Source organism: Sinocyclocheilus rhinocerous, unplaced genomic scaffold (genome assembly GCF_001515625.1).
Source record: "Sinocyclocheilus rhinocerous isolate Xijiao unplaced genomic scaffold, SAMN03320098_v1.1 scaffold1514, whole genome shotgun sequence".
Taxonomy (NCBI): domain Eukaryota; kingdom Metazoa; phylum Chordata; class Actinopteri; order Cypriniformes; family Cyprinidae; genus Sinocyclocheilus; species Sinocyclocheilus rhinocerous.
In genome coordinates, this window is record NW_015625037.1 from 53865 (window position 1) to 72462 (window position 18598).

The 18598-nt window shown below is 38.3% G+C and overlaps 1 protein-coding gene across 1 annotated transcript in view; it reads right to left on the reverse strand.

The window, feature by feature from the left end:
- LOC107749359 (GTPase IMAP family member 7-like) overlaps positions 1-13622 on the reverse strand; it is a 21509-nt gene extending 7887 nt beyond the window's left edge. The window contains exon 1 of the mRNA XM_016564485.1: positions 13539-13622. Coding sequence (XP_016419971.1) covers positions 13539-13554 — 16 coding nt within the window. The 5' untranslated portion in view covers positions 13555-13622. The remainder of the gene's footprint in view (positions 1-13538) is intronic.
- Between the last annotated feature and the right edge of the window lie 4976 nt (positions 13623-18598).

Sequence of the window (18598 nt, forward strand, 5' to 3'; positions counted from 1 at the left end):
CTGTGTGTGTGTGTCTCTGTCTGTCTGTGTGTGTGTGTGTGTGTCTCTCTGTCTGTCTGTGTGTGTGTGTGTCTGTCTGTCTTTCTGTGTCTGTCTGTGTCTGTCATTCTGTCTTACTGTGGTGCCGCTGCGGTACACCGGTAGATTGATGCTGCAGGTTGTTCTGTTCGTAGCACCGCTGTCCCGATCACCACAGCTGCTTCGAGTCCGACTCGAGGAAATATAACACACACACACACACACACACACACACAAACACACACAGACAAAATGCAAAAAAAACACTGCACAATCATCACTAACAAATCTCAGAAATATTATATGTTAGTCTATCACCAACAGGAGGTGGAATTGTGTGTCTGCTGTGTTTCACTGTTATGCTGATGATACTGAGCTCTATGTTTCTTCGCGACCCGACGAAACATACCAATTTGCAAAACTAACAGAATGCATAGTTGATATAAAAAACTGGATGACTAGTAATTTCTTACTGCTAAATTCTGAAAAAAACAGAGGTGTTAATTATCGGATCAAAACCTCTGCATGTAATAACCTAGAACACTGTCTAAGACTCGATGGCTGCTCTGTCAATTCTTCGTCATCAGTTAGGAACCTAGGTGTGCTATTTGATAGCAATCTTTCCTTTGAAAAACATGTTTATAGCATTTGTAAAACCGCATTTTTCCATATTAAAAATATATAAAAATGATGACCTATGCTCTCAATGTCAAATGCAGAAACGTTAATTCATGCGTTCATGAGCTCAAGGTTAGATTATTGTAATGCTTTATTGGGTGGTTGTTCTGCATGCTTAATAAACAAACTCCAGCTGGTCCAAAATGCAGCAGCTAGAGTTCTTACTAGAACCAGGAAGTATGACCATATTAGCCCGGTTCTGTCAACACTGCACTGGCTACCTATCAGAGACGTCAAACGCCCCCTCAAATTTTTGAGCCAAGTGGATTTTGAATGCAGCTTCAAAAAGACAAAAAATATCAGAATAATACTTTTATATTTGATACAATCACACCAGTGCGATTAAAACGTTCAGTGCTGCACATAACCAACTGCTAAATTCAAATCTGCGTTCGCTGGCTGGTCACGTGTTTTTACAGTGCTGCGCATTTTAACCAATTAAGACATGATTCTGTTAAGCTTATAAATGCAATGGCCAATCAGAGGCGTTTAGATGAGTCATGGCTGAAACGCCACTGTTTTGTTCATCACGCGCGCTCTCTGACTGAATTCTCTAGCGAATTCTCTCATCAGAAACAACAAAGTGCAGATGTACGAATGTAAGTACTAAAGTGAGATATTCATTTCACACTGTAAACAGTTTCAGTGATTATAATGGGAGTTTCTGAGAGTGCTATCATACATCCGGCGCCAGGCGCGATGCAAATGTTTTTTGCTAGTTTCAGCCCGACGCAGTTGTCATTTTCACGTCCTGCGCCACGTTGTTTAAATAGCAAATGCATTTGCGCTCATTTGTGCGCCCATGGGCGTGCTGGTCTGAAAACGAGGTGTGTTCAGGCGCATTGCTATTTTGAGGCAACTGAAATAGACTGCGCCATTGACCAACTTCTCCCCACTCAGTGACGCACCCGCTGAGAAACCTGATCAAAGTGCTCTAGTTATTGGCGATTCTATTGTACGGAACGTGAAAATAGAGACACCAGCCACCATAGTCCAATGTTTACCGGGAGCCAGAGCGCCTGACATCTTGGCAAATTTAAAAGTGCTGGCTAATGCTAAACGTAAATACAGTAAGATTGTTATTCACGCCGGCGCTAATGATGTTCGACTTCGCCAGTCGGAGATCACTAAAAATAACATTAAAGAGGTGTGTGAACTTGCAAGCATGATGTCAGACACTGTAATATGCTCTGGTCCCCTCCCTGCTTACCGTGGTGACGAGATACATAGCAGACTGTCGTCACTCAATGGCTGGATGTCTAAGTGGTGCCCGCAGAATAACATAGGTTTCATAGATAATTGGATGAGTTTTTGGGGCAGACCTGACCTGTTGAAAAGAGATGGTCTTCATCCCTCCTGGGGTGGTGCCGCTCTTCTCTCTAGAAATATGGCACATAGTCTTAGAGTTTGTACTTGACTAACTGGGGCCCAGGTCAGGAAGCAGACAGACTGGCTAAACCGACCGTCTGCTAGCCGCCTCATGTCACAGAAATCAGTTAATTCTCAGCACATAGAGACTCTTTCACCTAGATATCACACTATAGAGATTGTGTCTGTTCCCCGAACTAGAAAATACAAAAAACGTCCAAACCAAATTAAGAGTAACAATTTAATTGATGTTCAACAAATAAAAAACAGATGCAATATGGATAAACAAATGATAAAGCTTGGCTTATTGAATATCAGGTCCCTTTCTACGAAAGCACTTTTTGTAAATGATATGATCACTGATCATAAACTAGATGTGCTCTGTTTGACAGAAACCTGGCTAAAACCTGATGATTACATTATTTTAAATGAGTCTACCCCCCAAGATTACTGTTATAAACATGAGCCGCGTCCAAAAGGTAAAGGGGGAGGTGTTGCTTCAATTTATAACAATGTTTTCAGTATTTCTCAGAAGGCGGGTTTCAAGTATAACTCGTTTGAAGTAATGGTGCTTCATATAACATTATCCAGAGAAACAAGTGTTAATGATAAATCCCCTGTGTCGTTTGTACTGGCTACTGTATACAGGCCACCAGGGCATCATACAGACTTTATTAAAGAATGTGCTGATTTTATATCCGAGTTAGTGCTGGCTGCAGATAAAGTTTTAATTGTTGGTGATTTTAATATCCATGTTGATAATGAAAAAGATGCATTGGGATCAGCATTCATAGACATTCTGAACTCTATTGGGGTTAGACAACATGTCTCAGGACCTACTCATTGTCGAAATCATACTCTAGATTTAATACTGTCACATGGAATTGATGTTGATGGTGTTGAAATTATGCAGCCAAGCGATGATATCTCAGATCATTATTTAGTCTTGTGCAAACTTCATATAGCTAAAACTGTAAATTCTAATCCTTGTTACAAGTATGGTAGAACCATCACTTCTACCACAAAAGACTGCTTTGTAAGTAATCTTCCTGATTTATCCCAATTCCTTAGCATTTCCAAAACCTCAGAACAACTTGATGATGTAACAGAAACTATGGACTCTCTCTTTTCTAGCATTTTAAATACAGTTGCTCCTTTACGCTTAAGGAAGATTAAGGAAAACAGTCTGACACCGTGGTATAATGAGCACACTCGCACCCTAAAGAGAGCAGCCCGGAAAATGGAGCGCAGCTGGAGGAAAACAAAACTAGAGGTATTTCGTATTGCTTGGCGGGAAAGAAAACCTATCCTACAGAAAAGCATTAAAAACTGCTAGATCTGATTACTTTTCTTCTCTTTTAGAAGAAAACAAACATAACCCCAAGTATTTATTCAATACAGTGGCTAAACTAACGAAAAATAAAGCATCAACAGGTGTTGACATTTCCCAACAGCACAGCAGTAATGACTTTATGAACTACTTTACTTCTAAGATCGATACTATTAGAGATAAAATTGTAACCATGCAGCCGTCAGCTATAGTATCGCATCAGATAGCTTGCTATAGATCGCCTGAGGAACAATTCCACTCATTCTCTACTATAGGAGAGGAAGAATTGTATAAACTTGTTAAATCATCTAAACCAACAACATGTATGTTAGACCCTATTCCATCTAAGCTCCTAAAAGAGGTGCTTCCAGAAGTCATAGATCCTCTTCTGACTATTATTAATTCATCATTGTCATTAGGATATGTCCCCAAAACCTTCAAACTGGCTGTTATTAAGCCTCTCATCAAAAAACCACAACTTGACCCCAAAGAACTAGTTAATTACAGACCGATCTCGAATCTCCCTTTTCTGTCCAAGATACTAGAAAAGGTAGTATCCTCACAATTATATTCCTTCTTAGAGAAAAATGGTATCTGTGAGGATTTCCAGTCAGGATTTAGACCGTATCATAGTACCGAGACTGCTCTCATTAGAGTTACAAATGACCTGCTCTTATCATCTGATTGTGGTTGTATCTCTCTATTAGTGCTATTGGATCTTAGCGCTGCGTTTGACACTATTGACCACAACATTCTTTTGCATAGACTAGAAAACTTTGTTGGCATTAATGGAAGTGCATTAGCATGGTTCAAATCGTACTTATCTGACCGCCATCAATTCGTAGCAGTGAATGAAGAGGTATCATATCGATCACAAGTGCAGTATGGAGTACCTCAAGGCTCAGTACTAGGGCCATTACTCTTCACGCTTTACATGTTACCCTTGGGAGATATTATCAGGAAACACGGTGTTAGCTTTCACTGTTATGCTGATGATACTCAGCTCTATATTTCTTCGCAGCCCGGCGAAACATACCAATTTGAAAAACTAGCGGAATGCATAGTCGATATAAAAAACTGGATGATGAGTAATTTCTTACTGCTAAATTCTGAAAAAACAGAGGTGTTAATTATAGGACCTAAAAACTCTGCATATAATAACCTAGAACACTCTCTTAGACTTGATGGCTGCTCTGTCAATTCTTCATCATCAGTTAGGAACGTAGGTGTGCTATTTGATAGCAATCTTTCCTTTGAAAGCCACGTTTCTAGCATTTGTAAATCTGCATTTTTCCATCTCAAAAATATATCTAAATTACGACCTATTCTCTCAATGTCAAATGCAGAAATGTTAATCCATGCGTTTATGACCTCAAGGTTAGTTTATTGTAATGCTTTATTGGGTGGTTGTTCTGCACGCTTAATAAATAAACTCCAGCTGGTCCAAAATGCAGCAGCTAGAGTTCTTACTAGAACCAGGAAGTATGACCATATTAGCCCGGTTCTGTCGACACTGCACTGGCTCCCTATTAAACATCCTATAGATTTAAAAATCTTGCTAATAACCTATAAAGCCCTGAATGGTTTAGCAACTCAGTATTTGAACGAACTCTTATCGCATTATAGTCCTCCACGTCCACTGCGATCTCAAAACTCTGGCCATTTGATAATACCTAGAATATCAAAATCAACAGACACACTCTTGCAGTTTAAATCTAGATTAAAGACCCATCTCTTTAACCTGGTTTACACATAACACACTAATACGCTTCTAATATTCAGATCCGTTAAAGGATTGTTAGGCTGCAACCAGAACCGGCGACACTTCCCATAACACACGATGTACTTGTTACATCATTAGAAGAATGGCATCTACTCTAATATTAGTCTGTTTCATTCTTATTCCGAGGTCACCATAGCCACCAGATCCAGTCTGTATCCAGATCAGATGGTGGATCAGCACCTAGAGACGACCTCTACAGCCCTGAATGTCAGCGGAGACCATGTCAACTAGATGAGTCCAAGAGACAGATCCCAGCGAAGTCCTTGTCTCCTAGACGACCACCGGGACAAGACCACAGGAACCAGATGAGTCCTCTGCACAATGTGACTTTGTTGCAGCCTAGAATTAAACTGCTGGTTTCGTCTGGCCAGAGGAGAATGACACACTATTTCAACACACTATTTCCCCGTTTAATACTGTAAAGCTGCTTTCACACAATTTGCATTATAAAAAGCGCTATATAAATAATGGTGACTTGACTTAACTGAAATCAGCCTCTGCTTTCAGAACATCCAAACTGCCCTCTGAATGTGGCACTTCACTTCAAAGTACTGTATACAAAGTGACTGTCTGATGTCACTAATATGATGTATAAATTAGTGTAGCGGTGTAGATACACACCTGCTACATAAACGCCAATGAGATATCAGCTATGACGGACCAGAATTTGTATTTTATTTTATTATTTTAATATTTTTTTAACAACTTATGTCAGCCAGTTCTGTATTGTAAAAAATTTATAGGTTCAGAAGACTTGGGATTTAGCCAAAAAGCTGTATGAATGGGTTTTATGGTACTTTATGGTGGATTTTGTTATTTTTGGAGACTGGTAGTGAAAAACAGCCCTTTTTTTTGTGTTTCACAGAGGCAGGACGTAGCTAGAATATTTTCATAGGGGTGGCAGAATGTACTTTAGGGGGAGTTTGAGCTGGAAATAAGTAGGCTCAGCACAGCCTTTAAGTAATTTCATTGATCTGGTTGCCATGAAAACCTTATGTGCTTACTGCTGCTCTATATTGTCATATAATGAATACTTGAACGCAAAGAGAGAGGTACTATTATAGAAAAGCTAAAATGTGATTTAAATGGTGACTGAACAGGCAACGGCTCATCCCCCAGAAGATGAACTGTCGAGATATGCCTGTGATTTGAAAATGACTCATTTGAAGTAGGTGCATGTTCTTGCTATGCTGATAACCTGATGAACATTTTTTTGGAATGAATTCTTATGTAGAGAGAGTTGAGTGTTATATTTTACATTCTCTGATGTGTCCAGTAGCCTACAATAAACAATCGGTCATCTGGTTCAAGCTGGAGTTGGTCCATTAACAAGTCTGTCCTTAATAATTGTTTGAAAGATTTGATGCTTGAGAATCAGACTGTTTGGGCAAGTCGCATGTTAATTTGTGTCACGAGGATAGCGAAACAGAAATATGCTGTTCCATTAAGCTTTTGTATTGCATCATGAACAATAATCTGCAAGACTCCTAAGTTTCAAAATGTCAGGATTTTTTTTGCAGTAGTGTTTAAGATTCAGCAGCTTGGAGCATCTGCTAGAGTGTGGTGGCAAGTGGCTCCGAAGCTTGTTGGACAGCTTTGAATGTTTAAGTGAACTTTGGTAGGAATAGCTGCAAACAGCGAGTTGAGCCATGGGCGAGGTAAATGCCGGAACAGCTATCTAGCAAGTAAGTGTATTTGTTTCTTGTTTCATTAGTTAGTTAGTTGTCATTGTGTCATGATCCCAGCCTGTGTTCCCAGTTTTTTTATGTGGACTCTTAAGTTGCTTCCTGTCTCACGTATGCATGGCCCACAATGGTGCTTCCAGTGCTTCCAAGTCTGACATGACTGCCACGCCAAAGTCTAGCTGTCAGGGCCTCCATGCGAGAGTCTACAAAGATTGCCTCTGGGTGTGGGAGCCATTGCCCATCAGTTGCACTTCCTGTCATGGCAACCGCTATCTTGTGTGTGTGGGCCGCACACACTTCTCCAGATCCTCCCGAGGCAACAGTGCCACTGCAGCTCCTTCCAAGGCAGTGGCATCCGATACAGGTACTCCTGAATTCTCTGCCTGTCCTGTCGTGGCCATGGAAGCTGCCCCTGAACTCTCTGCCTGTTTTTACCTCTCTGTGCTCTCTATTCCAATGTTGCTTGCTCCAGCATGGTGTTCTTCTGCTTGGCCTGATTCACCGTGGTGGTTTACAGTTCTGCCTGATCTGCTCTGGTGGTCTTCAGCTCCACCTTGGAGGTACTTAGCTCCATCTGATCCACCGTGGTGGTTTCCAGTTTCATCAGCTACGACCTTGGTTCTCTAAAGCTCCGTCTGCTCCACTGTGGTGGTTTTCAGCTCCACCAGCTCTGCTGTGGTGGTCATCAGGTTCGCCATGGTGATCTTCTGTCCTATCTGCTTTGCTGTGATGGTCTTCTACTCCACCTGTGGTTGTCCCCAGCTCAGCTGAGATAGTCTTCAGCCATGTCAGCTCCACCCTGGCCAACTGCACTGCCGACTCCACCCTGGCCTCCTGCTGTGCTTTGGTTTCCAGGCCCATCTCACTGGCCTGGCTCCTCCATCCTTCCCCTGATCCTTCTTGGACGTTAGTCTTAAATTTCCCTGTGGTTGGTGCTCGTTGGGTGGTACGTGGAGATTTCAGCTTCCACCTAGATAAACCTCAGGCTGCAGACTTCCACACTCTGCTTATCTCATTTGACCTCAAGCGAGTGTCTACTGCACCTACTCACAAATCAGGTAAGCAGTTGGACTGTATTTACATACGTTACTGCTCCACTGATTATACACTGGTTATTCTTCTTCTTCAAGCCATTTCTCCTAATGTCGTACCTGCACTTACTTCAACACACATCTCTTCACACCAGCATTTAAGTAGGCTCAAATAGCCCCACTGCTTAAGAAACCCACTCTAAGCCCAGCACTTTTAGAAAACTATAGACTGGTATCCCTTCTCCTATACATTGCAAAAACTCTTGAGTGAGTCATGTTCAACCAAGTGTCTGCCTTTCTTGCACAGAACAACCTCCTGAACAACCTATTATTAATTGAATAATAGATTACCCAATGTAGTACTTATAATAATAGTTTTATTTATTCATAAAAAATGTGAAACCTTTATATATATATATATATATAGTTTTTTGTTTATCTTTGATATTAAAAAATAAGAAAAAGTCAAATAAAAACAATAGGACAAAAACAATAAAATAATAAAGATACAAATGAAATTAACTGCCACACAGAGGTATGTTTGACCGTAGCTTTCAAGTAAGAAATACTACAAAAATGGAATAATCAAATCTAAAATAAATAAATACAACACTGTGTAGTCTTCACTGCATAGATTGAATATACACTGATTATTTTTAAAGCTATGAAGTGATTTAGAAAGAGCAGTGAGTGATTTTCTCTTTTCCTTTGTTGTTTGATTAACATCAAATGATACCGATGGTTGCAGGGATACTAGACTGCTATCACTTTAAGAGCTGCCCGGACTCAAAATAATGATAAACATCCAAATTCTTCTCAATTGTTTATGTTCACTTAAGACATTACCGACTGTGTTTACAAGAATTCTCATCAAGACGGACATAATGTTGTGTGTATTTCATTGTTCAAGCACAATAAGAAAAATGAGAAACAGAACTGAATAATTCTGAATTGATTAAAAATACAGCTTTTATTAAAATGCTGTAATTTTTAAAGTACCAGTACTAATATAAGGTATTGCAATACTTTTTTAGCACCAGTATATCATACAACACTACAATCCACCTGTCATAACTAAGATGTCATTCAGAAACATGGCTTTTCCTATCACTGCTACAAGCTGATGACATACAACTCTACCTCTCATTCCAGCCAGATGATACGACAGTAGCTGCTTACATCTCAGCATGTCTAACAGACATTTCTTGCTGAAGGACCATCACCTTCAACTCAGCATTGCCAAGACAGAACTGATTGTGGTTTTGGCCAACCCAACACTTCATCACAATTTCACCATCCAGCTAGGTACATCAGCCATAACTCCTTCCAGGACATCCAGGAACCTGGAAGGAGCTTCACAGCCCACATTGCTAAAACTGCCCGGTCCTGCAGATTTGTTTGTACAACATTAGAAAGATCAGGCCCCTTCTATCGGAACATACTACACAACTCCTTTTTCAAGCTCTTGTTCTGTCCAGGCTAGACTAATGTAATGCTCTCTTGGCGGGTATTCCAGCATGTACAGTATTATCAAACCTCTGCAACTGATCCAGAATGCGGCAGTGAGAGTGGTCTTCAACAAGCCAAAGATCATCTAACTCAACCTGAGCAGAGAAATGACCAAAGACACTTGATTCCATAATACTGGCACTTTCTATTTTATCTACTTATTTCTATTTATTAGGGATGCAACACTACCACTTTTTCCAAAGTGAGTCCAATACCAATGCTTTCATTTTTGGTACATGTCGATACCAATACTGATATTTTCATAGCAGTTGTAACTTTTTTAAATATTGGGTACAGAAACAAAAAAAATATGAATTATGTTAGTTGGCTCATAATGCAATTAATGTCAAGCAAGCAAAACATACGCAACACGTGCACACATTTAAATAAAGTTGTGTATGCTTGTCGTTTAAAATAAATGTTGTTGACAGTGAATGCCCCTGTAATTTTTGTTTGTTTTATATTTACGACTTTGTTTTAATCCAAATGATGCATATGCTAAGTGAGCGAAGAGCACTCAAGATCATGCAACAGAAGTGGACGCACTCTCTCTCTCTTTTCTTACCAGCAAGTAACTAGGAAGTTTAGCTCTGTTTTAATTTACGTTGCATTGTACATGTTCACTGTGAATCATAAATATTTGAAAAATACTTTTAAATGCATTTGGCTCAAATTGGGATGTGAAATTCAAATAATTTTTATTTGAGTGTAATACTCTATGAAAGTATGATAATAACATATGTATTTGAAGCAAAAAATCTGCAGCATATTGAACTGCATTCATTGAAAAAAATGGCAGTTTTTGCATTTTAATGCATTGTATTTTCAAGGCTTGCATTTTGGGGGGCTGTAAAACATGCTGCAACATGGTTGTATATTGAAGCTGCAAAAAGTAAAGATTGCACAGAAGTTTACATTATTAAATTATTATTATTATTAGATTACTCCAAAGTCCATTTCCAAGATATTTTGTTTATTTAAAAACACCACCTACAATATTTAATGGTCAAAATTTGGACCATTTGATTTTGTTTTATAAATTCACTTAAAAAAATTCAGTGGTTCAAATTCAGTTGAATATTCAGCTTTACAAATCTGGGAACTGCAGGTATAGCAGTAGTGTGCCGATGCTGATCACCATCTGCTGTTAGTCGCTCACCAGCAGATGGTGCAAGAGGATGTTGACGAAAGGTAAAGCACAAGTAAACGGAGTCATTCACAAAAACCAAAATGAAAAAACTTACCAAAATGAACCAAGTAGTTATATGGTTATTAGGGCCAGTATATACATGCTGATTATGACACAAAAGTACAGAACATCTGAGGAAAATGTTAATTTTGCTCTCCATTGCTTTGCTTTGCTTTGCTTTATTTAGATTTCCCCGGCCTCTCTGCCCTCCTCAGCTGAGGTGTCCATCTCGGCCGGACTGTTGAATATTGTAGGTGGAATTTTTAATCAAACTGAATATTTTGGAAATGAACTAAGCCATTTGTAAGTCGCTTTGGATAAAAGCGCCTAAATGACTAAATGTAAATGAGAATGTAAATGTAACTGGTCAACATTGATGACAGATTTTTTTTATAATGAAATTGTCTGTGAAATGTTTCCTTTTGAAATTTTCACAACTTAAATATATGTATGACACTGAAGCTTCGAAGCGCGTCGAGAACGCTACACAATCTCCAGCAAAGGCGTGTATTGGTTTCACAGAGTCACTTTCTGTCCAATCACGTGCGGGATTCACTTTCTGTCCAATCACGTGCGGGATTCACTTTGCGTGTCGGAATCAAACAAGTAAGCTTTCATTCAGACTTATTCAATTACATTTTTAAATAGTCGGTCATAGACGTAATATGAAGGATACAAGTTATCTCAGGAAAATAATATTCCATATGCAATTCATATTTGAGTACATTATTCTTCTATTACATCATATTAATATTCATACTTTTGTGTGTGTGTTTGTGTGTGTATGTGTCTGTGTGTTAACTCTCTCCTCTGAATGTATTTACCCATTAACCTGTGGCATTACATGGCAGTATGAATATCAATAATATGATATCCATCCTAAATAGTGAGATTAAAATAAGTGTGTCCCAAAGCATAGCTCAAAAGAGTATGCCAAATGTCCCTGGATGGTATGGATCCGTGCACACTCTATGGCTAATACTACCCACAAACCATTGCGCTTTGGAGAAGCATTCGGTTCAGAACTACAAACACGAATAAAAAGTGTTAAAAACTACAAACATGGCGGATGAGCGCGACGGTTCAGTAGAGAGATTTAGATGAAGGCGTTTGAGTTACTAACAATAATGTTTTAACATGGTTAAATAAATAAATAAATATTTAATGTTTGAACGACGGCTAGCAGATAACCGTGCTACATCTTTTCTCTCCAATAAGGTAAGTTAAATTCAATGAAATGTAGAGGATGTTAACTGTGAGAAGATGACTGACAGGCCGGTGTACAGTGACATGATGCGCGGTCCGTTAAAGACGCAATTCTATGACATGATCTATTCTTCTTCTACACACTCAAAAGTGTGTACTTTTTCTTCATAAAAATGTGCATACTTTAACGGCGTAGTAGCCTATAAGTAGGCAAACTGGGACGCAGCACAATACACGCCTCCACACGGGGCTTTGCTGGAGATTGTGCAGTGTTTGAAGAGCACCTGCAGTCCGTGTGCGGTCTGCGGTGCAGAAGCAGCAAGAGCTCACTGTGACTTCACATACGACGCGTTTACCACACAAACACAACATTTATCCCTTATTTTAAATTATTCAATGCATTAAGTTGTTAAATCAAGTAGCAAAACATTTGAACATACACTATAGCCTACTTTTCTTATGTTAAAAGATAGTATGGCTATCACAAACATTTTAAATGAAAATCACTGACAGAAACAGCCGACTCTCGTGCCATTTCTTTTGCATTTAAGTTAACTTGTGTACTTTTCCTGGCTTTAAACACAGTAAACATACTGTGAAACGCAGTAGACTTTATATGCACATTTATGGTGAAATGACTATATTTGCATTATATTCGGCGCGTGGAGACTCGCTGCACTGCTGCATCTGCACCAACGCTTTGCCAAACCGCATCCGCCTGCAGAGTGAATGCTCGAACCTGCTGATGGGCACGGAAAACATACGCACCGCAAACCAGGGTTTTTTTGTTTTTTTTTCCATTCAGTGGCCTAGTTTTCAAAATCAGTTTTATCGTTTTTACAGAGAGGGACAGTATGGCGTTGCAGAGGAACACAACACATTGTGAAGTAAACTACAAAAGATATCCCGATCAAGGAGTGAGCTTGTGTTGATACGTTTGCGTCACTATAAGTCTTGCATTGGTCTGCTGCGTTTGTACTGATTAACATCAATTACTAAAATTGAAACTCAAAATAAAATATATAAAAACGAAATAGAAATGTGTTTGCAAAAATAAAAACTAAACAAAAGCTAATAAACTGAAATGTAACAATTTTGAAAAAGACATTAAAATAAATATAAATTAAAATAATAACGTTGGTCTAGATAACCGATATCTGATTTAGTTTGTTTAAAAATGTTTGTGAGATCTAGCCTTTTACAGGTCATGTTTCTGGTGTTCAAGAGTGCAGTGAAACAATCATTTAATAAACTAAACGAAGTAGACCGTTGCCTACTGTTGGCTAATATTTCATCAATACTTCATAAATCACTGAGGAGACGTTGCTGCATAATGCTTCTTTGATTGAAATCAAAATCAAAAAGAAAAACAATGAAAGGCGAGAACTGCCTCGAGCCCTTGCCCCTTTAATCGGACCGCGATTTCAGCCGAGGGGGCTTTTTTTTCGTAGTGCTATAAGAAGACATTTTTACATGGTCACAAAAACTAGGAGACCTAATTCCTCCAGGCAATTTCACCATATATACACACAAGTATGTGAGACGCAGTATTTGCCGTTTCTTCTTTGTGTTAAAAAAAAAAAAAAAAAGTGGCACTGAACACAAAGAAGGAACGGCAGTGAAAAATCATTTTAATAAAACCAAGTAAACCATTGCCTACTGTTGGCTAATGTTTCATAGATACTTCATAAATCATTGAGGAAAAGTTGCTGCATATTTTTGTATATAATTTGATTCTTACCTGAACCTGACGCCATTTCAACACCTACACCTTGAAATCAAAATCGAAAGAAAAACGCTCAAAGAAGAGAGACCCTCATCAGTGCCCCGCCTGCAAAAAAAAAAAAGAGAAAAAAGAGAAAAAAAAAGATTTTATATTTATTTGAGTGAATTAAGAATGAAACTTGAAATTATGTATACCAGTTCTGTCCGTGTCGTCCATTATTTTTTTCCCTCTTTTAAACCAGAAGTGAAATACGAAAGATGCAGTTTCTTCTTTAACTGTTTTGAACAGTGGTTCTCAAACTGGAGTTCGTGAGGTGCCGAAGATGGTACGCGAACAAAAATGCTCAGTTTTGACATTTATTTAATTCTACCCCAACTTAAAGTAGTCTAACATTAAAGTTGCATGCAAAATGCCGCTTCTAGTATAAAAACAGGAACATGGGAGTACCGTAAACGGTCAAATGCGTGACATCCAATCAAATTACCTCATCTTTTGCGGACAAAACTGACTGCATTCATACAAGCAGCGTGAATATGATAGGATGCCCGCTGAGTAGGCTATTCTGCTTTAGCAAATCGAACTGCTGTTCAATGTATCTTTAAATGTTTAAAATATGAGCATGAGAATGCAATTTTTCCTGGATATCCAAACGATTGCAAATATTGATGCTATACAATAGTTGAAAAAAAATCGTAATATTAAGTGAACATTTTACATTTAAAATGTAGCCTACATTTTAAACACAATATTGTCAATATTGTTTGTTATATTTTGCAACGAAATAATAATAGTTCCAACGAAATCAGCAACAGAACTGGTGTGCGTCTCCAGGCAACATACAGCGGTGTTCCGTTAATGAACGAATATGCAGCTTTGAACGTTTCGGAGAGTCAGTGATTAATAACCCATTCATAAATACAGCCATTTGCTTCATTGAATGAATGAATGAATGAGCAACGCCTCGTTCATTAAGACAGTGACTTGCCGCCACCTAATGGTGGTTTCAGTTTAATATCTACAAGTACCACTTCGTTTTGCCATCATTTAAAGGGGTCATATGATGCAATTTCAATTTTTCCTTTCTCTTTGGAGTGTTACAAGCTCTTGGTGCATAAAGAAGATATTTGAGCTTACTCTCGTCCACAGCCGACGAGCGTGAGAGGGAAAACCCCTTTTTAAACTCATCAGTCGGATCCACCTGCGATCCCCACGAGCCCATCCTCCTCCGTTCCTCAGCAGCGGTGGGTCCTGAGCCGCGGGAAGCAGATGGCTGCCCCCCTTTCCTCGAGCGAGAAGAGAACATATCATTCTCTTCTTCGTCGGAAATGCACGCTTCAAACAAAACGGTCAGTGAAAACGAAGAAGAGAATGACATGTTCTCCCGACGCCTATTTATACTATAGTCGCACCGGTAGTGACGTCATGGGCTGTCGCCGGCCAACGTGTTGTTGGTGTTTTTTCAATGTATGCTTCAGACACGGGTCACGACGAGGCGTTCCCCATAGCGACCCCTAGAGGACGCAGTTCGAAGTTCCCTTGAAAGGGAAACAATAATGTACAGTATGTGGAAAATAATGTTTTTTTTTAACCTTAAACCGCATAAACACATTTCATTACACCAAATACACAAAATAATGTTCTTTTTAGCAACGTCATATGACCCTTTTAAGCCCGGTCCCATGAAAATGCGTATCAATGCTCACAATTTGTTTTTGTTTTTTTTGCGTGCTATTTATACGCAGAAACTGACTTTGGCTTGCATATGATATGCACTGTGTTGGCGTGCATATACAGCTCCTACCCCACACCCCTAAACCTAACCATTGCTTATCATATGCACGCCAAAGCCAATTTCTGCATATAAATATTATGCCAAATAGAAAACCGTGCCATTGAAATGCATGTTCATGAGATTGTTACCATTTATTGCTTTATTATATTACTAATTTTCTTATTGGAGGATTTTAAGAATGTCATCAAATGTGGCATACAATCAATAAGGCTAGAAAAAATTTGCCTCTAAGGTAAAAATGCACCTGTAAATGAATTTAAGGGGGCAAATATTGTCCCTTAATGCATATGGTGTGACTACGGTCTAAGTGGTCTAAGTGGAAGAGAGGGGGTATGCCACTGTAAAACGTTTAAGAACCACTGGTTCTGACGAATACAATAAGTACACATATATATATATATATATATATATATTGTATTTATTTTTTTAATTAGTAATTTATATAGTAATTTAGTAATTGGTTGACAGATTATTTTTCAGGTAGTCTACTGCATGACTTCTAGGCTGTTCCAGCCCAGGTCTGTTGACCGCATTACAGTTCTATATATAATTTCAATTGTGAAAAGCGCTTTACAGATAAATCTGAATAAAATTTTTTCTTTTCTGCAAGAAAAAATAACTTTTCTTATAACTATTCATGTAACAATATAGCTGATTTTATCATTTAGGAAGGGAATTATATCTCCTGCAAGAGAATTTTGCAGCATGTACGTGAAAAACAAAAGTTTTATACAAATACTGAATGGATTTCATACATTACATTCATAAAGCGTGCAAAATACGCTCCCTAAAAAAGCTGTCACACGTCTTAGCTGACCACGATCTCACAAAGTTCCGTTATAATCAATGAATCTCTCTATACTGCACAATTAATCTTTTACTTACATCGTTATAATAAGATGGTTCTCAAGCTTGCAGAACTGAGCAATGGACAAGAACTCCGGCATTTTAAGCGTCGAGTGGATTCTAACTTAAACGCCTCTCATTGGTCATTGCGTTCAATAAATCAACAGACATGTCTGTGATTGGCTACATTACTCAACGCTGTAAAAACATGTTGTAAATTGAAACCTGTTACGCTCTCCTGAGCGCAAAAACAAATACACACTGGATAGTTTGCCAAATCTGTTTCGCCAATATTATTATTACCGCTTCAACTGAGGGTGTTCACTCCTGTATTCTGACACACTTTAGTAACAGACTCTTCAGAAAAGTCTGATATAAACACTTCTCTTCCTAAGATGGTGTTTCCAGTTGCACTTTTCCCAACCTTTTTTCCCAGCAGCAAAATCTTCAGTTCATCTTCTCTTTCTCTTTAATCTAAAGATAGATTAAAAAAACGTTTTTTATATATACAGTATATATATGGGTTGTTGACGTGACATGGCATTTTCAGTGTCCCACAGGATAAAAACGAATATAATTAATATTGTCGTTATGTAAAATGTTGTTATAAAAGCTGCAGTGTTATTAGATTTGTTTTTATTTTTGAGCCAAATGTCAAAATTGTCCTATGGTGTGACTGTCCCAAGCATGGTTCAGTAAATTACAACTTTTATAAATTAAAAAGAAAAGCATAAAAATGTTAATAAATACACCCGGCATAATTGTACAAGTGTCTATTTTAGTAAATGGCAATCATTTTTTTCAACTATATATTTCTGAAAGTATAGGAACTTAATACATTTTGTCTCTGAAAACCATGTCCTATGGTGTGACACAATTTCCTGATCTTAAATCGGCCAATTCCAGAGAAAACTTTAATTAGCTGAAGGACCCCATTCATGATCATGTTACTGAAGCCCCCTGTCAACGCACACGGTAAATTTTTCTCTCAGAATTGTTTGAATATTTAACTTTTTTGGAACCACTACAAAAGTGTTACGTTTTGTTGTCCTTTGGTGTGACACCCCTAAATTATATATATTTTTTAATTTAAAAATGTATGTTAAACTACATAATAGTGATGTTTCGTTCGTGAACGAATCGTTCTTTTTGAACGAATCTTTTAGGTGAACGAATCGTTCTCGTTCACGTAATCCATTGACTCATATTTCTCGTTCACTGAAATTCCACCCTCCACAGCAGCGCGGCGCTATTGGCAGCGCATGCGCAGCTCGGTGAACCGGGTAGCTCTGTGTGGACGGTTTCATCCTGTCAAAGAATGAGTAAACCTCGAGCCAATAGCCTTCGAGTATGAGATGTGACGGAGCATGTGATTTGTTGAATGTAGTGAACGAATACGCCCTTCACTGAACGAGTTTATTTTGAGTCTGAACGAGATCGAGAGATCTTCTCGTTCGTGAACGAAATGAATGAGTGTGTACCTGGTCAGTCGGCCATTTAGCATGTCAGTCTCGATCAGCAGAAAGCAGATGCAAAGCGCAGTTATAGGTACTGTGCACATACGCTTGTTTATATATTCATATTTAGCATACAGAACATAACTCCACATTTAATCCCCGATTTATGAATGTGTAATTGTCTGACCAAACAATTAAAATGTTAATTATGCAAGAAAACCTTGTGCTGATTATGTACACATTTTAATAAAGCCAAATCAGTTTTGGTAACAAGTGAATACGTTCGTTCGTTGACTTAAGACACAACACATAAGACACTATTTTTTGCCACCTACTCTCGTATTTATGTAATATGAAGAAATGGTCACTGAACGAATCAGTGAACGAATCTGAACGAATCATTTTGGTGAACGAACTGAAAATGAACGAATCTCTTGAAAGAATCTAAATTTCCATGACTACTACATAATCATGGAAAATGATGCAGATGTGTTTTGCAAACAGCTAATGACAGGTTAGCTCAGAATAGCAAGGTCATTAATTGACAGAAAAAGGCTGAAACGTGCTTTGGTGTGACAGAAAATGTCCTCCGGTGTGACGCCTGTACTGTCACACCACAGGACAAGATCTCTTTAAGAAGCATTTTAAATAATTAAATAAGATTTATTTAACTCCTTTTTATTATTTTTTGATCATTTTCAGTGTTCTTAGATGCAATAATTACATTAAATTATTTTCTGATGTTTTAACAGAAAACTTGTACTGTTATAAAGTGTCATGAAAATAAGTATAAAATGTGATGCTATGTTTTTGAGACAGAAAGAATTGAGGGAGAGAAATTAGTGGAAGAGAGAGGACACGGAAATATAGACAGAAAATTAACAGGGATCCACACAGAAGGGAGGAGATCGTAAGAGAACAATGCAGAAAGTAAATACAATAAAAAAGATGCCTTAAAAAGAGGAGGCATATGGTTTTAA